The following is a 20,129-nucleotide window of genomic DNA, read 5'->3' as shown; positions in this document are numbered from 1 at the left end:
AATTGTATAAAATGAAATTAAATATTCTTAAATGTTTTTATTGTTGTTGTACATGCTGGAAAAAAAGAAATACGTTTGATTTAGAACGGTTAGTACCTAGTCTAGCATAGGTAAATAGTCAATGATTGATAGTATTTTCTTTTCGTTTTATATTCAAGTCGTGAATTGAATATTCTTCTATTGGGAATGAAAAGCGTTGGAAAAACGGAAGTTGGTTATATCCTCGCTGGAAAGAAGAGAACCATATATGAAACGACAAATGGCGTTCAATGCTATAAAACTAGATTACCAAAGTGTTCATTGGCCATTACAGAAGTAGGTGGCAATAGACAAAGTGAAAAACTATGGCATCATTATTATTCCAGAGTAAGTGAAAAACAAAAACAATTTTTTTTTTTGTTTACCCCACAATTTAAATAAGGACAAATATATATTATGATGTGTTGCTACTGGCAAACCATTTTCATTTACAAGGACTCATATAATATCAGAAAGGTGGTGATTAAATTACAAGCTAAGTGGTACGGAGGCTTGGGAGAAGAGTTGCAGCTGTGCGGCTTTAGTCGCATTTTGACCCCTTTTTTTTAACAAGTGCGACAATTATACGACATTTTGAAAAACTAGCTATTTTGACCCTTTTTGAAAAGTATTGCGACTTTTTTGACACCATCTCTAAGAAAATGAATGGAAAAAATTAGTTTTTTTTTGGATGTTAACCTTTCAACCATTGAAATAATAGAGTTGCTAAAATCGGTTGAACTATTTTTGTTGCAACTTTTTTATGAAACTGAAGAACATCTGAAAGTCCATATATATTAAGTTAAAAATGTACCTACTTTTCAGAGTAATATTTTTTGATTATAATTATAATAAAAACTAGAATAATATTCTTTTACTAACTAGATTAATTTTGTATTATATTTTTTAATCTATTCTAGACTATGGGACTGATATATTGTTACGATATGTCCATTGACGATCAACAATTACAAACATCATTCCAACTCCTAAATAAAATTGTGTCTCATCAATTTATGCGTGGCAAAGTTATGCTTTTGGTTGGCACAAAATCCGATTTAGTTAATGACACTATTCAATTGTATGATATTGAAAATAGATTTGCACTCGAGAATCTTGCAAATAAATATTTTATGAAAATTAAAACAATACATTTCAATCCCAATAAACTGGAAAGCCTTTGGAACGGCATTGAATGGTTAGCTAATAATATAAACATTAATTATTCAAACTTAAAAAATCGAATAGAGAATGATAATGATATCGAAAAAACATTAAAAAAACAGCAACAAAAATCAATAAAAGTAAGTGAAGTCTTTTTTAATTTTCAAAGAAGTTTATGCAATTTTTTTTTTAGTTTTCAAATCGAAGAGCAAAAACTGCTCCAGCAAGCATCAATTCATCGCAACATAGAAGGTCTTCTCTTATTTTTCCTTGGAATATGCACCATACAAATGTTTTTTGACTAGCTGAAGCCAGCTAGCGAAAGCCATCATCTATAAACTAAAAATATTAATGTATTTATTTATTTATTTTTTTTTTTTAACTTTAACACAATTATATAATTGTTAATTGTTAATTAAATTCTCCTCTTGATAATGAAATCCCGATATATTTCTGCTTCAGAAACCATTTCGGTAATATCACGATTTTTACTATCACATATTTTTTCAAGTTGAGTGTAAATTTGATCGTTGTGGCCAAAATCTCCAGGCCGCCGAGGCATCACATGGAAATGCACGTGCTTGGAAAGAGAAAAAATAAAATTAATATTAAAACAGATACATATTTTTACAATTTAAACTACTTAAATATAATAAGAACTCAATTGGCTCATGCAAAGCCCTAGGCGGGTATATGAGAACAAGAGTATACACTTATTCTTGATAAATTTGTACATGTCTTACAAAAAAATTAAATATTATCATCTATATTTAATAAAAAGTTGTCCCAAGAAATAAAACGCATTGTACCAAAATGTCTTAAAGTGACAACATTTTAATCATTAACAAATGATGCTGCAAGCATACTTTTTTAGATTTATCAATGCACAACATATTAAATGAATGTCAAGACCAAGAGAATTTCAATGGAGCAATTATAAATCTTTGTTAAAAATGCATTTCTTTATTTTCCTGACCCAAAGTCATCAGAAATATAAACAGACGCGTCGGTAGAGACATTCATGTATTTTAAGTAACATAAAGAAAACTAAATGGAAGTCCAATAAGACCATTTAAATTATTATATAAGAATAAGGAATTTTTTACACAAACAAGCTCATTACTTACATTAATAGTTTGTCCGGCATCAGGACCATCTTGCACTGTTACTGTAGCCGCTGAAGTATGGTAAATATCTTCTAACATTCTTTGAATTTTACATACAGTATTAAATAAATCACTTATCTCATCTCGATTCAGATCTTGCAACCGTGGCGCCACACGCTTCGTTGATACTAAAACATCTTAAAATATAAAAAAGAAAAAAATTTGATTTTACAACATATTAAAAGAACATTGAAATTTAAAGTAGGTACTGTTTGTAAAAAATATTTTTTTAAATACTAATTGCATCCGGTTATCTTTTCAGTAAAAAAATTAAAGAAGCTAAAAACACACCTTTTTTCAAAGTGGTTTGGTGTTTTCGTGACAACTAAGCAAATTGTTTTCACGAAAACGCTCTAAAGCTTATCTGATTTTAAAACTATTTTTGTATTAAAATTCAAAATTGCTCTAAAGCATTTCTTCCAACTCATTTTCACTTGAAGAAAAAATTGAAATTCCAAAATTTTTTGCTGTCGTGTAAAATGTTTACTTCATTTAAAATTTGGACTTTGAAATTTTTCGGAATCTTGTTTTTTTTTTTTTTGTTAATAACCGTAAACTAATAATATTCAAGATTTTGTTTGTATATATTCACCCCTATTACCGATGTCGTTCTCAACTTATGTAACTGTCGTCATTCCGTAAGGCAACACTAAACGACACCTTTGAAAAATAACGAGAGTATTTATCGTTTTTAAAACAGAGAAATGAAAGGCCACAAAGCAGTGGTTATCTTCTTAAATGATATTTTGTTGTATAATTTATCATTACCAAAACCATAAAATTGAAAAATCAGTTCAGGCGCTTGTTCAGCTGATGAGGCTAGATTTTTGTAAGCGGATAAATAAAATCGACATGAAAAATCAATGGAATAGTAAACCTACAAACATTATAAATTATTGTTGCCCGATATTAAATTTCATCTGAGTTTGACAGATATCTAATCCTTATTTATCGTTTAAAAATCTGTAACATCACGACATCGGTAATAAGCATGATCAATCAATATCATACTCGTCTTTTTTGGAATTAAGAAATTCAATACAAATTTAATTATATTTCTAGCTTACGTCCTTTTACAACACATCGTAAATTTGTGAATGCATAACAATATGGGCTCTCAAAAAAAATTGTTGATGCCGGAATGGTCTGTGAACCAAATATTCGATCAACATTTTCTAGCTCAGCAGTCTCAATTGCACTTAAACTGTAGATATCGTTACGACGATGTTCGAAACATGGCATATTTTGCCGAATTTTCTCTAATTTGTTGTGATCTATATGAGCTGTAATAACATCTAGTTCTCTTTGCTCGCTGCAGGCCAAAATCTTTCCCCATGGATCAACAATCTTTGAAAAAGAATATGATTTATTAATATTTTGATTTAATGGAGGACTCACCATTGCATATCCGTAGCTTTGTCTTTTAGAATTATGAAATCCTATTTGGGCAGGTGCTACAACATAACATTGATTCTCAATAGCTCTAGCTCGCAATAACACTTCCCAGTGTGCTTGCCCAGTTGTAAAAGCAAATGCTGAAGGATAGGATAGAACTTCAGCACCAAGTTTTCGTAGTATTGTTGACGGTTCAGCGAAACGAATATCATAGCACTTGCAAGGCAAAAGAAAAGTAGTAATAATACAAATGTATTTAATGGTTTTTTATAAGGTCTTACAATTTGCATCCCTAATTTACCTATAGGCGTTTCTACCGGTGCAATTATACGGTCTCCATTTGAAACCACATCGGATTCTCGAAAACGGAATTCTGGTGTCACAACATCAAACAAGTGTAGTTTATGGTAAGTTTTAACAATTTCCCCATTCGAATTGATTAATACGTGAGTATTATAAATTTTCTCGGTCTTCTCGGAAGACTAAAATATATAAAAAAAAAATACAAAATATATCATGAGAAAGGTTTTGCCGTCATTTTTAAATATTTTTGCTTATTTTGAGTCATTTTTTAGAAAATTGCCCTTCCCTCCTAAACGGGGGGAGATAGACCCCCGCTCCCATGGTATAAAACCTTTTTATATAAGTATTTTCATTGAAATCGGTTATCAAATCAGTTATTAAGCAAATCAGTTATTAAGAAATCGGTTTTATGGCAAGTGTTGTTAATAACGGTTTAAAAAATATTTTTCTTATCTATTTCAAAAGTGCGGCCTTATTTTCAGCATTACATGTTTTTTTCTTTTCTAAAGCAAAGTCGTTAGAGCCGTTTTTGAGAAAATTGCAACATCTCAAAAACTTTATATTGGAAATGGAGATATTAATATAAAATAAAAAAAAACCGTTCTTGGAAATTACGAACTAATCGTATGTACCGGGTTTTTAGAAAATCTATCAATCTATCAATCTTGTATCTCCATTTTTCTAACTGAAACTTATAACGGCAGTCTTAAAGGTACAATTATTGGCAGTGCCAACAATTGATGTCCCAATGCACGCATTATTGGCACCCCGCTCCCAATAATAAAACCACTATTTTATATGGGACCAATTATTGACACCCATTTTTTAAAAACTTAAACATATTAAAAAAAAAAAAAAAGAAACAGTTAAAAATATTTAATTTATTATATTGTTAAAATAAAAAAAGTATATCTTCATCCAAAACCTCAAAAAATAATCAAAAACGGTCGATTACCAAATTCAGTGTCTTTAGCACTTTTTTTTCACAAACATACAACGGCTTTAATTTTTCACTGATTAAAAGGAACTGAGAATTAAATAAATTTGAATAAAAATGTAGAATTGTAAAGAATTGCATTAAGGGTGCCAATAATTAGTACAAAAATCGGCGGTGCCAACCATTGTACCTGTTACGCTACTTGTCAATTTTGTTTCTGAATTACTAAATTGTACTATTTGTATTAAGAATTGTAAAAAAATTTCCACCAAATATAAATAATTTCTATGGAGTTTGTCCATAAGTAAGTAAGTCCATTTTTTTTCGAACAAAACTATTTAAAAAAATGAACATTTAAAATTTTTTAAAATAAACTTAAAATATTTTTGCAAAATAGTTACAACCTAATTAAAGTTAAAAACTAATTAAAATTGATAATAAATTTTACAAATAAAGATTTAAAAATGTTGTAAGATATAGATTTGAAAATGTTGTAAATTTGCAAGAACGTTACAAACACGTAACAGAAAAATTGTTAAGAACTTGTATTTGTTAAAAAGTTCAACGAACTAATAAACTTTATTACTATTATTATTATCATAACTCCAACTTGTGCTGTTTTGACCAATCAACAATGTTTAAACTTTTAAATAAGTTTTTGGTCAAAACAGCACAACTCAGTTCCTTTGCTTTTTTGATCACTGACGGAAATTACGGGAAAATATTTTAATCGATTGGACTCGATGAAAAAACAAAAGTAAATCGGGGTAAGTCCGAAAAATTAAAATTCTTAAAAAATTAACTAATTCCAATATTGGCACTAAGGACACAACTCGAAATAATCTTATCCTATTTCACTAAAAACATATAAATACGCTTAAATATTAAAATTTTGTACCTTATTATTTTTATACATATATTTGAATTAGATAAAACTGGAGTTGGAGGAATTTTTCTAACTTTAAAATGCATTTATCTCACAACGACGATTTTTGACTTATGTTGTCAATAACCAACTCCATAGATTTGTCTCATTGAACTTACCGAATTCAGAATAGATTCATGGATGCCACCAAGGGAGACCCACATATTGTTATCTCTAGCCAAATCTGCATACGGTGAAATGCTTGAACTTAGACATTCTGATAATGTAAGGGTTTCTTGTCGATTTTCCCCAACAAAGTCACAACATTCGGGTAGAAAAAGGAACTACATGAAGATGAAATTTACACATTAAACTACGTTTAAAAGAAACAAAATAAACCAACCTTAACGTTTAAGCTTTTGGCCTTTTGAAAAAGAAGTTTTACTTGTTCTAGATTTGCATTTTTGTCGTTCGTTGAACGCATTTGTGCAACACCAACTAGATTATTGTTTGGTTCCACTATTTTCGATTCAGTTGACATAGTTTGCACAGGAATTACTTTTTGATAACGTAGAGAAATATATTTTAGAATTAGTGCTGTTTTTTTTTTTTTTTTGTTTGTACTAACCTTTGGGTATTGTTCTAATGGAAATATATAAATTTTTTAAAACTGGAGAAACTCTTCTCGTAACTTGATTAACAAGCATTGAAATTCTAATATTATAGTTTCGGAAATGTAAAATAAAAATCTGTAAAAATATTACAACTTATGAACTATTGTTGACAAGTCGTGACTGTTTTCGAAAGTCATCCCCACTCCTTAAAATTTGACAGGTTTCATATTGGAGACGTTCAAACAGTTATCTAAAGCTTTGGGATAGCTTTTTGTTGTTGTAAACAATGTTAAAAATTAGCAAAGAAACGAACCATTTTCTGTCAAAAAATAATCTGAAGGTATCCGAAAATTTTTGATATACTTCAGGTATTCGATTGATCAGCTGATAAACATTTGGCTATTTTTTATTTTGATTTCTATTCGCGCGACTATTCAGCTTGAGCGTTTATTATGCATGTATGCTTTTGTTTTCCTCAGAATTGATTTTATTTGATTGGTTGGTTTTTTCTTGTACTTCTTTAATAAACAGTTATGATAGAAAGGAAAAAGACAAAAACAGATTGCTTAAAAGCCCAATAGGATAGATTTTCGTTCAAAGAGATATTCCAGATTCGGGTATCCCAGATAGCCTATCCGATAGGTGTTTGAACGTGTCCATTTTTGTCCAAAAAGAACCCAAACAGAGGTGCGTTCTTTTTCTAACAATAGTTATATTGTTAACTATATCGTTAACTTTTGTCGTTCCTAAACTACAAAAGCCCTGTTCCATTGGAGGTGGTAGTTTACTCGTGAGTAGAAATCTAGTACAACAACTACACATTCCTATCTCCTCGAGTAGAAGATCATGTGTTAATTCTAGTACTAGATCTACTCATGTGTAAACTACCACCTCTAATGGAACGGGGCTAAAATAGTTATGATTTGTAACTATTTGACAGATGAACATTGTTCCTAAACTCGTTTTGAAGTGTCAAATAGTTACAAATCGTAAATATTTCCTCCATGATGTGAGTTGAACCCTCATGAGATTGTTGTTTTGCCAAAGTGTATGTTTTGTTTACAAAACAAACTCAAAGATTTTTTTCTTTTGGAAATAAGCGGAAAAAATAAAATTAAAAAGAGAGTTTTGTATTTTTTTGATGAAAGAGAATTTATTTTGAATAAAAAACATAATTTTTTGTTATAATAATGGAAATACAAGTAATCTCAAAAAAATTTTAGCTGCTGGTTTGACAGTTTAACAATATCTAACAATAAATCGTTCCTAAACGGCCATATTATTCGCTAGTTTAAAAAATACATCTGGATGTAAAGAAATTGAAATGTCAGAAATAAATCCAAATCCGTGATATTCACTATCACACAGAGAAAAAATAATAGTTTTTAACTATTTTCATAGTTAAAATCGGGATAACTATTTTGGATTTATATTTGATATTTGACAATTTTACATCCAGATGTATTTTTTAAACTAGTGAATAATATGGCTGTAAATGATTTGTAAAAAACCCAACAATTTCTAACAATAGCCGTTTTTTATTATCCCACCGGATCCATATAAATCATTAATTAACACGTATTACAACAACTACATGAGATCTTGATTTTCATCAGGATCACGGATCGTTCACATTGAACAACTTACCAGACAGACCAGCTGCCATTTGGCCTGATCTGATGCTGTTTTGATAGTGTGAACACGCATCCGACGGCCTGTCCGGTTTGCCGGATGGTTTTCAAAAAATTTTTATTTTTTGGTGGTCGGATGGACATGTTGGTCAATTGAACGACATGTCTGTCCGGCAGACCGTGATATTCCATTCTCTTTAATTTGAGAGCAGAATAGACAAAAGATACATTAAAAATAAGCTGAAAATCCGCCCATCAGGCAAAATGACAATCGGTCTGTCCAGTAAGTTGGTCAATGTAAACCCCCTAATAAGTGTTTATTAATGACCTATATGGATCAAGTGGGATAATAAAAAACGCCTAATGACAAATCAACAATATTTTTTGACATAACAACCATAGTTGACTATTGTTAGAAAAAGAACGCAGCTCAGACCTTAATGTGTGGAAGGAACATTTGCGTCTTCACCATAATCTGCATTTATGAAGATCTCTACTCTACATTTTCATCTATCCAACATCTGTAAATCTTAAATACGGTGTCTCCTTTCAATGCAGACGTATGTAATACTTAATTTACATCTGCATTTCCAGGTCTGCATTGAAAGGAGACACAGTTATTTGAGAACCACAGGTGTTGGATAGTGAGAGAAGATGAAAATGCAGACATCTTCACAAATGTAGATCCTTCACATGGTATAAGAAGAGAAGGTATGATCATTAGAAAAAACTCAGTATCGAGAACTGTCAAATGAAAGAAAAAAAGATGGCTACTTAAGGTTTTGACAGCCCAGCCCATTGAAATTGTTGTTGTAAACAAATTTGTCTATGAAATTGTTGTTGCTTTTGACTTTGCCAAATGCCAAACGTCAAAACCTTATTACCCCATTTTGTAAGATGGCGGCTCTAATGATCATACCTTGTCTTTTTATACCATGCTATTAATCCACCATCACGCATCACCGTGTAATAGCTGACTATGTCATCGTGTAAAAATAGACTATCAAGCATTTAACAAACCATGTTTGATAACCAGATTGTATGTGTATGTGAACCCCTATAAACACACAAAAAAAAAAACAACAAAAATAATCAAGTGCATGAACGCATATCATCGCATAACATTTATCCACCGCGGCTGCTCAACGGAAGCAAGAGTGGAAAAAAAGAAGAAGAAAAAACAGAATGAAATAAATGTTGCAATAAACTCTTGTGTATTGTGTTTTTCGTGCATTCGTCGTGTCTCCGGCGTTCAAAGACGCTTTTTTTTTATTGTGTCTTTCTAACAATAATTAAACGTGATTTCATTTATTCAGTGAAAAACTTAAAATTATGAATATGAAATATCTATCCTGCGCGTAAACAACTACAATAATAATATTATCCTATAAATTTCATCTTTAATTTTTCGTTTGGAAAAAAAATCTAATAATCAACGAGCGCATACAAAAACGAACGAAACAAGAAACAAGAAACCATCATCTACTATTTATCGTTTCGTTGAGATATTTCTTTCTTTTTTTTTTTTGTTTGCCAAAATTCACCCTAAACATCTTTCGTGTATCTGTAGCTCTGTTTTTTTAGTCTGTGGTTGAGAAAATTTAAAATTACAAAAAAAAAAAGAGTATTCAGCAAATGAAAAAGTTTATTTATTTGTAAAATAAAAAAAAAAAGAGTGAATTTCTTTTATTTAAGTGGTATAGAAAAGACATGAATTTATTTTGTGTGGTGTGATTCCACTGCGTTTTTCTTCTATTCGATCTCTGGCATATTTTCGTTGTAATTCCGATTCCAATTCCGATTCCTCATTCTTCGGTTTCTGCTACTGCTACTGCCTGCAGCCATTTGAGGAGCTTGCTTGTGGTGGTAGAGGTAGTCTTGAATAAAAAAGGAAAACTGCAAGAAAAAAGGTAAGCTAAGGAAACGTAAAACTCGGGGGAAACATAAAATGTTATTTTATTCTTATTTCTTAACTGTTTCTCTGTTTTGTATGAAAGAGGTTTAAAAGTTTTTTTTTTTGTTGTTTTTTTTTTTTGTTATTTTTCGAATTGTAGCAGAATAAGGAAAAATGATGAAGAAACACCTACAATTTTGTTTGCCCAAAACTTGTGCCTTTCGAAAAAGCTTGTTTAGCTTGTGGCTTGTCTCCTGTTATCCTTTTGGGAACAAAATGTTTGCATTTTTTTTTTTTTTTGATTTTTATTCTTCTCATCTTTTGATTACTTGCATTTCTAAGGCTCCTCTCTAAATTATGAAACAATATTTTATTTTGTGTATTTCTTGTTTATATTATGTTTCGTTTGTTTTGTTTGGTATTAATGTTTATTTATTTTTTTTTTTAATTTGAGTGAGAAGAGAAATCATTGAAGTTTTTTTTTTTTGTTAATGAACTAGCTACACCCTTTATATCGAGTAATCAAATAAATGGATAGAGTTGAAAAGTTGGTTGAAATCAGTGATGACTGATGAAGAAAGTTTGACAAATTGGAAATAATTTAACTGTTTTATTAAAATTATCCCGAGTAAACAGAAAAACAGCCACTGAACAGCTGAAAAAGCTGGGCTCAACTTTTACAGTAAAACCCGCTTAAAAGAAACGGCAAAATGTGACAATTCGTCTTTCACTTGAGCGGGTTTTTCACTTAAGCAAACCCCCGTTTAAAATTATATTTGGAGATCAAAAAAGTGTTTCAAATAAACGGGGTCTTCTTTTAAGCGGGTCTGACTGTATCACTATTTAATAACAATAACACTGGTCTGCAAGGAAATCTTCCTTTTATCAAAACTATACTTTTTTAAAGGATTTTTGTATGCTGATTCCGAATCCGAAGTCAGAATTGGTCTAGCACGTCACATTTTTATAGATATTTCCGTTAGAAAATCTCAAAAACCCATTTTTTTGCTGTTTTCGAAGCAATAGGTATTTTGGGATAAGGTAATCTTTTTCAACTAAATTTGTTACGGTTTATGAAAGATCTTGTTTTTTGTCTTTCAAATTCAGTTTTAATCTTCTCAATATCTCTTTTCTTATCCGAGATAATTAAATTTAAGTAAGTTTGGAATATCTTACCATAAAGGAACTGATCTCTTTTAAGCGGGTTTTACTGTATCACTATTTAATAAAAATAACACTGGTCTGCAAGGAAATCTTTCTTTTATCAAAACTATACTTTCCGAATCCAAAGTCAGAATTGGTCTAGCACGTCACATTTTATAGAAATTTCCGTTAGAAAATCTCAAAAACCCATTTTTTTTGCTGATAAATTTGTTACGGTTTATGAAAGATCTTTCAGTTTTAATCTTCTCAATATCTCTTTTCTTCTCCGAGATATCTAAAATTAAGTAAGTTTAGTAGGTTTGGCTTTTCTTACCATAAATAAACTGATCTTTAAAAATTCATATTTCTTTCTCCCACGAACAAAAGTGTTCTTTTTTAAAGGATTTTAGTGTGCTTATTTTAAATCCGAATTCAACAAATTTCGGTCAGCTCTCGTTTTCGAGATCTATAAGTTTTTTTTTAGATTTTCTAAAAAAAAAACTTGATTTTGTTATCCTTTAATGCGTATATCTCAAAATTCGGATTCGAACTCAGAACAGCAAAAACAATAAGAAAAGTACTTATACATTTAATTGTAGGAGAAACAAATCTTAAGCTTTACAAGGCAGTTTATCGAATGGTTTGTCACAAATAAGATATTTCTAAATAGAAAAATATTATATTAAATTAAAAAAACACGTATAAATATGTTTTTATGTATTTTATTATACTTTTCTTTACATATTTGACTTTTTAAATATAACGGGCTTTCCTTTCCTTTCCTTAAGTTTTATTTTTGTAAAAGGTAAAGGGTTATTTTCTACAAACTACTCATATTTTTCAAAAATCATTAAAAAAAATGGTACCTACGTGCAGGAAAGTTAAATCTTTCATAATTTAAAAAAATTATTTAATGAAGAAAAAAAAAAAGATAAATTTTGCAGACAAGTTTAATCATTCACTATTTTAAAGTGAGGAAACCAGGGTCGGCCTGGCCATATAGTAATGGTGGCTATTGCCATTCGCGCCCTAAGCTAAAATAAAATTCCCCAATTTATGTGAGCTTAAACCGAATAATAGTAATATACCCTTTAACGTAAAATCCGAATTTGAAGTCAGTTTTGCCCGAATACCCTTAAAATTTTGAGTTAATTGCAACAAACAATAAAAGCCACATTAAAATTGGGGATTTTTGCAATTTACTCAAAATTTTGAGGGTATTTGGGCAAAATTGACTTCAGATTCGGATTCAGCACGTCAAAATATATAAAGATAGGCAGGTTCGATCATAAGTATATGAAATATTAACAATTAATAGTATATTTAAAAGTTTTTTAACTTAAGTCGTTTTTAATTACCTCTTCTAGTGTTAGGGACTAATAGAGCCCAATCTTATTTATAAGATGGGTACTCTTGGCTTTAGCCAGGATGGTATGCGGAAACTCTATAAAAAAAAAAGTATTAAAACTTTTTTTTAGGGCCTGTGTGAAAAAATAAACAGTATTTAAAAATTTACATCTGAGCAACCAAAAAAGATATCAAAAATTTTTCAAACATTTTTTTCTAAAATTAAGACCATATCTAATTTTCTACCATTAGTATAAACAGAGAAATTATTTTTTTATTTCTGCGATTATCCCAATAAAATGAAATTTCTTTCTCGAGAAAAAACTTCCACAATTTTTAAGCGATTTAAATGAATAAAAGCTTATTTGATTCAGCATAAATAGAACAATAAAACTTTTAATGCATACAAAAAATTTTCAAAACACATAATGTACTTTAAAACGGTCTCCGAATTCTAAAAAAAGTGGGAAAAAATGTTGTACTTTGAGATTCAGTCCATAAAATCTACACCCAATTTGGTGCTTGAGCATGATCATTTTCCGAAACAACAAATAATCTGAAATTGATCGAAAAATGACTGAGTACAAAGAGCGGTGCTGCTATTGTCGTGAACGATCTGAACACCGTATGTTCACTTGTCGATTCGAGTGAATGGGGAGTGTGCGTAAATGTCGAGGGTAGCTTTTCTTAACTTAAGCATGCCCTTGACATTGAACCATACTTGGCATACCTTGGTAGATGACCTACCAATTCCTAGGGTGTCCCTGTCGGAGTGTGTCTGAGCGAACGTCGTTTGCTCAGATCAACCTTGCATGTGCCGTCATGTCAAGGGTAAAAAGAATGAGTCTATTGAGGAGGTAAAGAAGAGGGCAGAGGAGGAGATCATTCCTGCTGTAGGTGTCAGGGTGCACTCTGTGCGTCCTGGCAAGCAAGGAGGAGTGGTCATAAAGGCAAGGGTATATCTCTTGTCGTTCAGGTGGTTGAAAAGAGAATATCTCCTGATGATTTCCTGGGTGAGCTACATAAGTTAAGCTCACCAATGAAGAGTTTAAGAAGGAGGTTTCCTTGTGAACCTCTTGGAAGGCTGGAGAAGGGCGGCTAAATGTCGCACTCGAGTGCTTCACTCGATTGCGAAAACGCAATACACTGCGATTGCGACTTTAGAGAAGGTTTGGCAGGCCATTTAATGTTGACGATGGCCTGCCCAGTTGTCTTAAACCAAATCTAATTTAAATTGGATGTATAAATTAAACTGTTTTGTTTTTAGTTTTTCAATAATGTCTTAATTCGCAACTTGAATGTTCATATTTGATAAAAAAAATCTTGGTTTTAATTTTGTAGGTATTTTTATTTCATATGAGTTTCCCATGTTCACTTCGATTGTACTTTTCATATTTTTCGAGCACCCACATTATTACTTTCTAGAACAATTCTCAATATTTGAAATTTTCAAATCTTGTGGATCAACTTTAGTATTTAAGTCCTCCATTGTTTTAGTATTTTTTCTGCTTTTCCTTAGGTTTAATAATAAGTGGCAACTCTTTTCGCATTTTCGGCAGCACTTTTTCATGACTTCTTTCAACAGCTCTTTAGGCACTTTCAGCATATGATATGGCTTTCCCGCCTCGTTGTTTTGTTTACTTGTGGAATTGTTGTTTCATTACTTTTTTTTAATTCTTCACATAACCATTCACTTTCATGTTTTCATTAAGTTTAAAGACATCTTACAAATCATTTCCAACATTCCCTTTTTTATTGACCATCAATAATTTCTTTAACAATATTCATCTACCGACTTTCAATTGCAACCAACAAATCCTTAATTTCCTCTTCATTTTTTTTTTTCAAAGATCTTTCGAATTCTTCCCTGTACTTTTTTTTGCCACCTGTACCTGCATGTTTTTAACTACCAAATCAACATTTTATATACATGTATTACATGCAATCGTCACCAATGAATTTTACCATACCATTTGCAGAGAGAATTCCACTTAAAAAATGATGCAAACCCGAGCATTTCATATTGCAGTGAGAAACCTTATTGCAAATGTCATCACAACGAATACCAGACTCGTCTCGAACAGCCACTTTGCATTTTTCACATTTCTACACATAAAAACTCTTTTATTTTTGCGTCTGTGACCAATGTTTAAACAAAAGTAAAATGATTTTCTTCCAAAATTTTAATTATATTCAAATTCAATCGCGCTGCGCTAAATTTTTATAATCTTTCTACTCAACTATCAAATTATGACTCACAAGAGAATCGGCTGGAAGTCTAGTTATCTACACCGAACGAGTTTTCCAGATTCGTCGACTTTAATGGCATTTTGTCTGTCCTTATCTTTTACTTGCTACTTTGCAACAAGGAGTTCTTCCGCTTCTGGGTACTTGTTGGCAGGACTTGCCCGCGATCTGCACGGAATCAGTTCAGTTGCGGCTGTGCACTTCTGGGGTCTCTGGGCGCTTTGACAGGTTAGATTATTAATTCGCAATCTCCAAATCTTACAGCGGGTAAAAAAGCTTGTTGTGGGACTACCCTAACGTATTTTTTTTTTTTGTCATAGTGATGGCGCCCTTTGGCTTGGGTTAACACCTGGTCAAGGGGGCTGGATCTATTGCACGAGAAGATGTGGGGAGTGAGGTGTCTGTTTACAGGTCAGAATTAATTCTCGCAACTCCTTGACCCTATGGTTCGTAGATGATTTGAGCGGGGTTGTGGCCTTATTGGTCTCATCCTGACTCTCTCGCTGCCTTCCATGGGATCACCCCAACGCTATTTTTTTCTGTGGTGATGGTGTCCTTTGTTCTAAGTGTTTCACTAAGTAGCATTGGGACTGGATCCATAGCGAATGATTGTGTGGGGATTGGTGTGCTTGTCATGTTGTGTTTTTTTTTTGCGGTTCTTATTACTTACTGATGAGTCTGATGAGCCGGATAACACAGTTTTGTGTTGGCAACTGGTCGTAAGACGGTGCTTGCTATAAGCGCTCTTCGGCTATGATCTGATAGTGCATGAAAATTATATTATTTTTTCAAAACTTATAAATTGAATGAAAGTTAAACATTTTTATTTATCCATATCTCTCTTTTTTTTCAGAAAACCTCAAATGAAGAAAATTTGACATCAAATATGAAAAAAACACCTCAGCATCACAAAAAAAGGCAACAAAAATGTTCTTAATATCAAAAACACAAAAACGTTCCAAAAGCACAATGAAAATTATTCTGCCAGCTTTTATAAAAATTCTTTAATAATATAATCTAAAAGTAGTGAAATTCTCAACAACAAAAAAAAAAATCTAAAACAAAAAGCAGCAAAATGTTTTTAAAAACAAAATTTTCTGATACATCGGGATGGTGTTATTGAATATGTAAAAAATGTGTATATACAATGACGTTTCAGATCAATAAGTAAAATCAATGAAAAATTAGTATTAAAAAAATCACTATATCGTTTAACTATCATACTCTGATTTCCTTTAAAACTGAAAATATTATTTGACTTAGTCAACATTTAGAAGTGCCTTGGGATGAAAAATCTATTGTTTTTTTTTTTTTTGTTTTAAACGATTTCTTTTAAAGGAAATTTCAAAAAAAAGGAGCTGTGTTCCTTTGGCTTTTCTATCCGTATCCGCAATTAGAGTTTGCATGTTTTATAAAAACAACACGCAGGTAGCGATAAGAATTTTGATTATTTGATATTTATTTGTGTGTATACATTTTTTTTAGTTAATTTTGAAATCCTACTGCGGATAGCTTTGCAAAAAAAAACACACCTCGTAATCTAGAAAAAATAGATCAAAAAGATGTTTTAGTTCGAAAGCGATTGTCACACAAATTGGAATCAAATTTCTATAGTAGTAGAAGATCCCGCCATAGGATGACCTACCATCATCGTTGTACCAGTTGAGAGTTATATTTCATTTTATTCGACAACGCCACAAAATATTATGTCATAGAAAATTCATTGTAAAAACTTATACATTCAGGATTTTTAGAAATTTGAAATTTTAGTAGCTATTTCCTTAACAAAAAGTGATAGAAAAAAGATTGAAACTGGAATCGATAGATATTGTTAATATATAAAAGTCACACGTAAAAACAAAAAATGTAGAAAAACCTGAAACTCGAAATATAATTCACCAAAAATTAGCACGAAATGTATTTGAAATAATGTTTATGTTATAAGAGAGCATAAAATAAAATTACTTGACACGTGTCTGCCAAGTTTTGAGTTAACTTAGTTTTTTTTGGCTTAGATAAAAAAATAATAATTAATTGTTCTAAAATGAAACACGCCTCAAAAACTGAAAGTTTGACTTATTAAAACTGTTCTAGAAAGTTACTTAACAAAATTAGTGATTTAACATGAACATGAACAAGAAATTGGAATATAAATAGTTTTGCTTACAAGTATTGAATAATATATAGGGCACGGTAGAAATGCTGTTGTTGGGTCATATGTCCACATTTATTTGTGGACTTATGGCCCACACAAGTGGGTCAATAGTCCGTTATGGCCTGTTGGAGAGTTTTTTTTTTAGTTATTTTCTTGTGGATTTTGTCTTCTCCTCATTCCGATTTCCGGGATTTATGTGTTAAGGACATTCTTTTTGGGATTATAGGTTTCGGTCATTAATCATTAAAAAATATTTAAATTTAAAGGAATCTGATAAAGTGCTAGTTAAACGATATAAATATCAACTTTTCGTCGCCCGAGAATTGCAAGGTCGTATCGTGAAAAATTTAAATTTTACTTTCTGATACAAAAAGATGTGTGAATCAATCATACAATATTAACCAAAGTTCAAGTTTGAACAAATTCACAAAGTCGTAGTCAAATATTAATATAAAATCGTAAATTTGCCTTTTTATTTTGTATAAAACCTTATTAATAATATCTTGATGCAATTAGTATTTCTCTCTTTATCGTTTATAATAAAAACCTTAAAAAATAATTGTTCGTTTTCGTTATATCTAAAATATATGTTTTTCTCATACGACATTGTAATTTTTAGCCAACGATTTGTTTTTAGGTAATAACAATAATTTTTTTTTAGGTTTTGTTTTTCCATGTATAAAATTAACTTCAGAAAAGTTAAAAAAAAATAATCTCAATTACAAGACCATAATAATAACACAAAAAAATATTTTCGCATAAAAGAAAGAAAATGGAAAGCAACGTTATATTGCGGATATTAATAACCAGTGTTTGTCTATTAATAACTATTCTTGGCATACAATCTGATCAAGGTAAGTCTGTTTTTGTTGTAATTAAAAAATTACTTTTTTTTAAGATTTAATATTTCATTTCATTTTCATATAATTTATTAATTAAATCTTCACTTCACTTCAATCCGTGCCAATTGAAAACAAACAAAGATTTTGAAAAAAAGCGATTAAAGAGTTTTGGTAAAGTAAATTAGCAGTTTAGGTTTTGGATTTTCAAAAAGGCACCTAAAAGAAAAATGTTATTGAAAAAACAAGAACAACTAATAAAAAAAATCCAGACTGTTGTTAATCATACTTAATGCTCATTCCGAAAACAACATTAGTTTTTCTCTAGCAGCTATAGTTATACATGCATACTAATTCAAAAAAATCTTGTTTTAAGAATTTTTGTTTTAGAGTATTTTTTTTACAATTTTTATTTAAACTTTAAATATCTAAAAAAAAAAAAGATTTCGAGAACATTTACTTTTTCTTTGTCATGGGACATCTGTATACACTGTATATACTATACAGGGTGTCCCAAAAGGTGGTGACATTCATCAAAAAAATAATAAAATAAATCGTAGTCTTGTATTTTCATGTGTCACAACTAAAAATCCTAATTTTTTCAATTTTTTTCATTTGCTATGGAACCTTGAATAACCCTGCCAACAATTGCATTCAAACTCACCTTCATCAGTTTTAAAGAAAATATCACTTTTTGGACTGCAAGTCAATGGACTGGAGTGAAAAAAGCACTACGTTATTTTGACAAGTTAAAAGTTGGCGTGTTTAGTTCTCATTTCAAAATGTTATAATAACGGAAAAAAAAATATTTTTCTTAAAAATTCCGACTTTTTTTTATTTATTAGATTACGAACCTATTTTTGGAACGTGGCACATCATTATTTTATTTTTTTAAGCAATAATGCAATTTGTTTTTTAAAAGTAAAGATGTCATCAGATAGTGCTCAGTAAATACTATAAGACCTCACTAATAGTTTATTTTTGACAAAAAATGAACATGCGCCGTTTTTCTCCTGGACCCTTCAATTAAAAAAGTCAGATTTTTTAACCCTTAACTATAGTGGTGAAAATTTGTGGTGTTTTGAAATGATAAAATAAAATACAAAATTGAATTTTTTTATAAATTTTTTTTTTAAGCATTAAAAGATAACAATTTAAGAAGAAGTAAAAAAAAACAAAAAAAAAAGAGAAAATTCATTTTCAACGGTTTTTATTAACTTTTTAAAAGTAGATGTGGGTCCCCTGGACCCACCACTATAGTTAAGGGTTAAGAAAAATGTTTTTTTTTTTTTTTGTTATATATAGAATATTCCTAACAAAACATTACATTACATTTTTATCATATCCGAAGATAAATCTACGGACTAGAAACACTGCAGCTTGGAAAACTTAGTCCATCGGCTGATACAACACAATACATTAATACAACACAGAAAGACAAAGAAGATGAACAGAACATATAACACTGAACTATGTACGTGGCACAGAGGCGGACACATAGTTGAAAATTGTCTCATGTTATCGCACAGAAAAAACTTCTGAGACGGCCGTTGGGCTCGAACCCACGATGTCGGCTCTGAAGTCAACTGCTTATTCCTCTGTGCCATGGTCAACTGCCGTTCCCAATAATATTATACCATTTTGAAATAAAAATTAAACATGCCAAATTTCGTTGTGCATTTTTTTTTTTAAATTGAATTAGGGTCATGTAAAATATGATATTTTCTTTAAAATGTATGTAGGTGAGTTTAAATTGAACGAAATTAGCAGGGTTATTCAAATTGATAAATTTTAGGCTTTTACATTTTACATTTGTTTTTTTTTTTTTTTTTTTTTTTTAGTTAAAGCCTAAATTTTTTAATAAATCTGCAAATTTACATATTAACTCACCAAAAGCTTTTTCTCTAACTAAGGTAAGATCAAACGTTGCTAGTTATAAAATATCAGTGTTTTGCAGTTGTAAACCACCTATTCCTTATCGCTGTAACAAAAAACTAAATCAAAATTGTCCTTAAGTGACAGGCGATTTTTCATCTCTGGCACAATCCCCCAACTAAAAAGGAGTACGAAGAGCTAGGCCTACCAATTAAAACCAATTATGAAGCTTGGAGGAAAAATAACAACTATCACTGTCAGGGTTAAATGTTTAGTCATTACTTTGTTAAATTGACAACCTTTTCGTTAATAAGTTTGTAACTGACGACATAACTATTTTTTTTTAACAATAATTTTTCTTAGTGAATTTAATTTTATGTTTTTTTTTTGCGTTTTTTGTTAACGGTGTGTAATAAAAGCCAACATAATCAAAATAAATTACAAAAAGATATCCTTTTATATAATTTTTAAAGTATTCAAGGTTTTTGCACTCAATTTTTTTTAACCCTGCTGTAAGTGGTTGAACGTAGATATAT

General features: G+C 30.5%; 3 protein-coding genes and 1 long non-coding RNA gene across 13 annotated transcripts in view; 2 read left to right on the top strand and 2 right to left on the bottom strand.

Annotated features, from left to right (window-relative positions):
* Positions 1-1,483, top strand: LOC129920589 (uncharacterized). Its single transcript, XM_056001973.1, has 4 exons — positions 1-88; positions 159-366; positions 939-1,322; positions 1,376-1,483. The coding sequence occupies exons 1-4, from the start codon at positions 12-14 to the stop codon at positions 1,481-1,483; spliced, it is 777 nt and encodes a 258-aa protein (XP_055857948.1). The 5' UTR covers positions 1-11.
* Positions 1,484-1,500: 17 nt separating this feature from the next.
* On the bottom strand, positions 1,501-6,669 carry LOC129920588 (nitrilase and fragile histidine triad fusion protein NitFhit). Its single transcript, XM_056001972.1, has 8 exons — positions 6,477-6,669; positions 6,252-6,406; positions 6,028-6,192; positions 4,025-4,225; positions 3,747-3,959; positions 3,416-3,695; positions 2,310-2,485; positions 1,501-1,762 (listed from the first exon to the last, which is right to left on the bottom strand). The coding sequence occupies exons 1-8, from the start codon at positions 6,553-6,555 to the stop codon at positions 1,598-1,600; spliced, it is 1,434 nt and encodes a 477-aa protein (XP_055857947.1). The 5' UTR covers positions 6,556-6,669; the 3' UTR covers positions 1,501-1,597.
* A 2,902-nt stretch (positions 6,670-9,571) lies between these two features.
* Positions 9,572-10,419, bottom strand: LOC129920590 (uncharacterized). The gene is made up of 2 exons (XR_008773268.1): positions 10,181-10,419; positions 9,572-9,989 (listed from the first exon to the last, which is right to left on the bottom strand). It is a non-coding gene; the product is annotated as an uncharacterized LOC129920590 (long non-coding RNA).
* LOC129920586 (ephrin type-B receptor 1-B) overlaps positions 9,900-20,129 on the top strand; it is a 31,066-nt gene continuing 20,836 nt past the window's right edge. For 9 of the 10 annotated variants that reach the window (XM_056001971.1, XM_056001970.1, XM_056001968.1 and 6 more), the window contains exons 1-3: positions 9,900-10,003; positions 15,578-15,891; positions 17,541-17,733. In XM_056001971.1, coding sequence (XP_055857946.1) covers positions 17,652-17,733 — 82 coding nt within the window. In that variant the 5' untranslated portion in view covers positions 9,900-10,003; positions 15,578-15,891; positions 17,541-17,651. The remainder of the gene's footprint in view (positions 10,004-15,577; positions 15,892-17,540; positions 17,734-20,129) is intronic. The other variant, XM_056001962.1, reaches the window with a different exon arrangement.

This window comes from Episyrphus balteatus, chromosome X, assembly GCF_945859705.1.
Source record: "Episyrphus balteatus chromosome X, idEpiBalt1.1, whole genome shotgun sequence".
Classification (NCBI taxonomy): domain Eukaryota; kingdom Metazoa; phylum Arthropoda; class Insecta; order Diptera; family Syrphidae; genus Episyrphus; species Episyrphus balteatus.
Note: the sequence above shows the minus strand (reverse complement) of the source record. Positions and strands in the feature narration are given on the sequence as shown.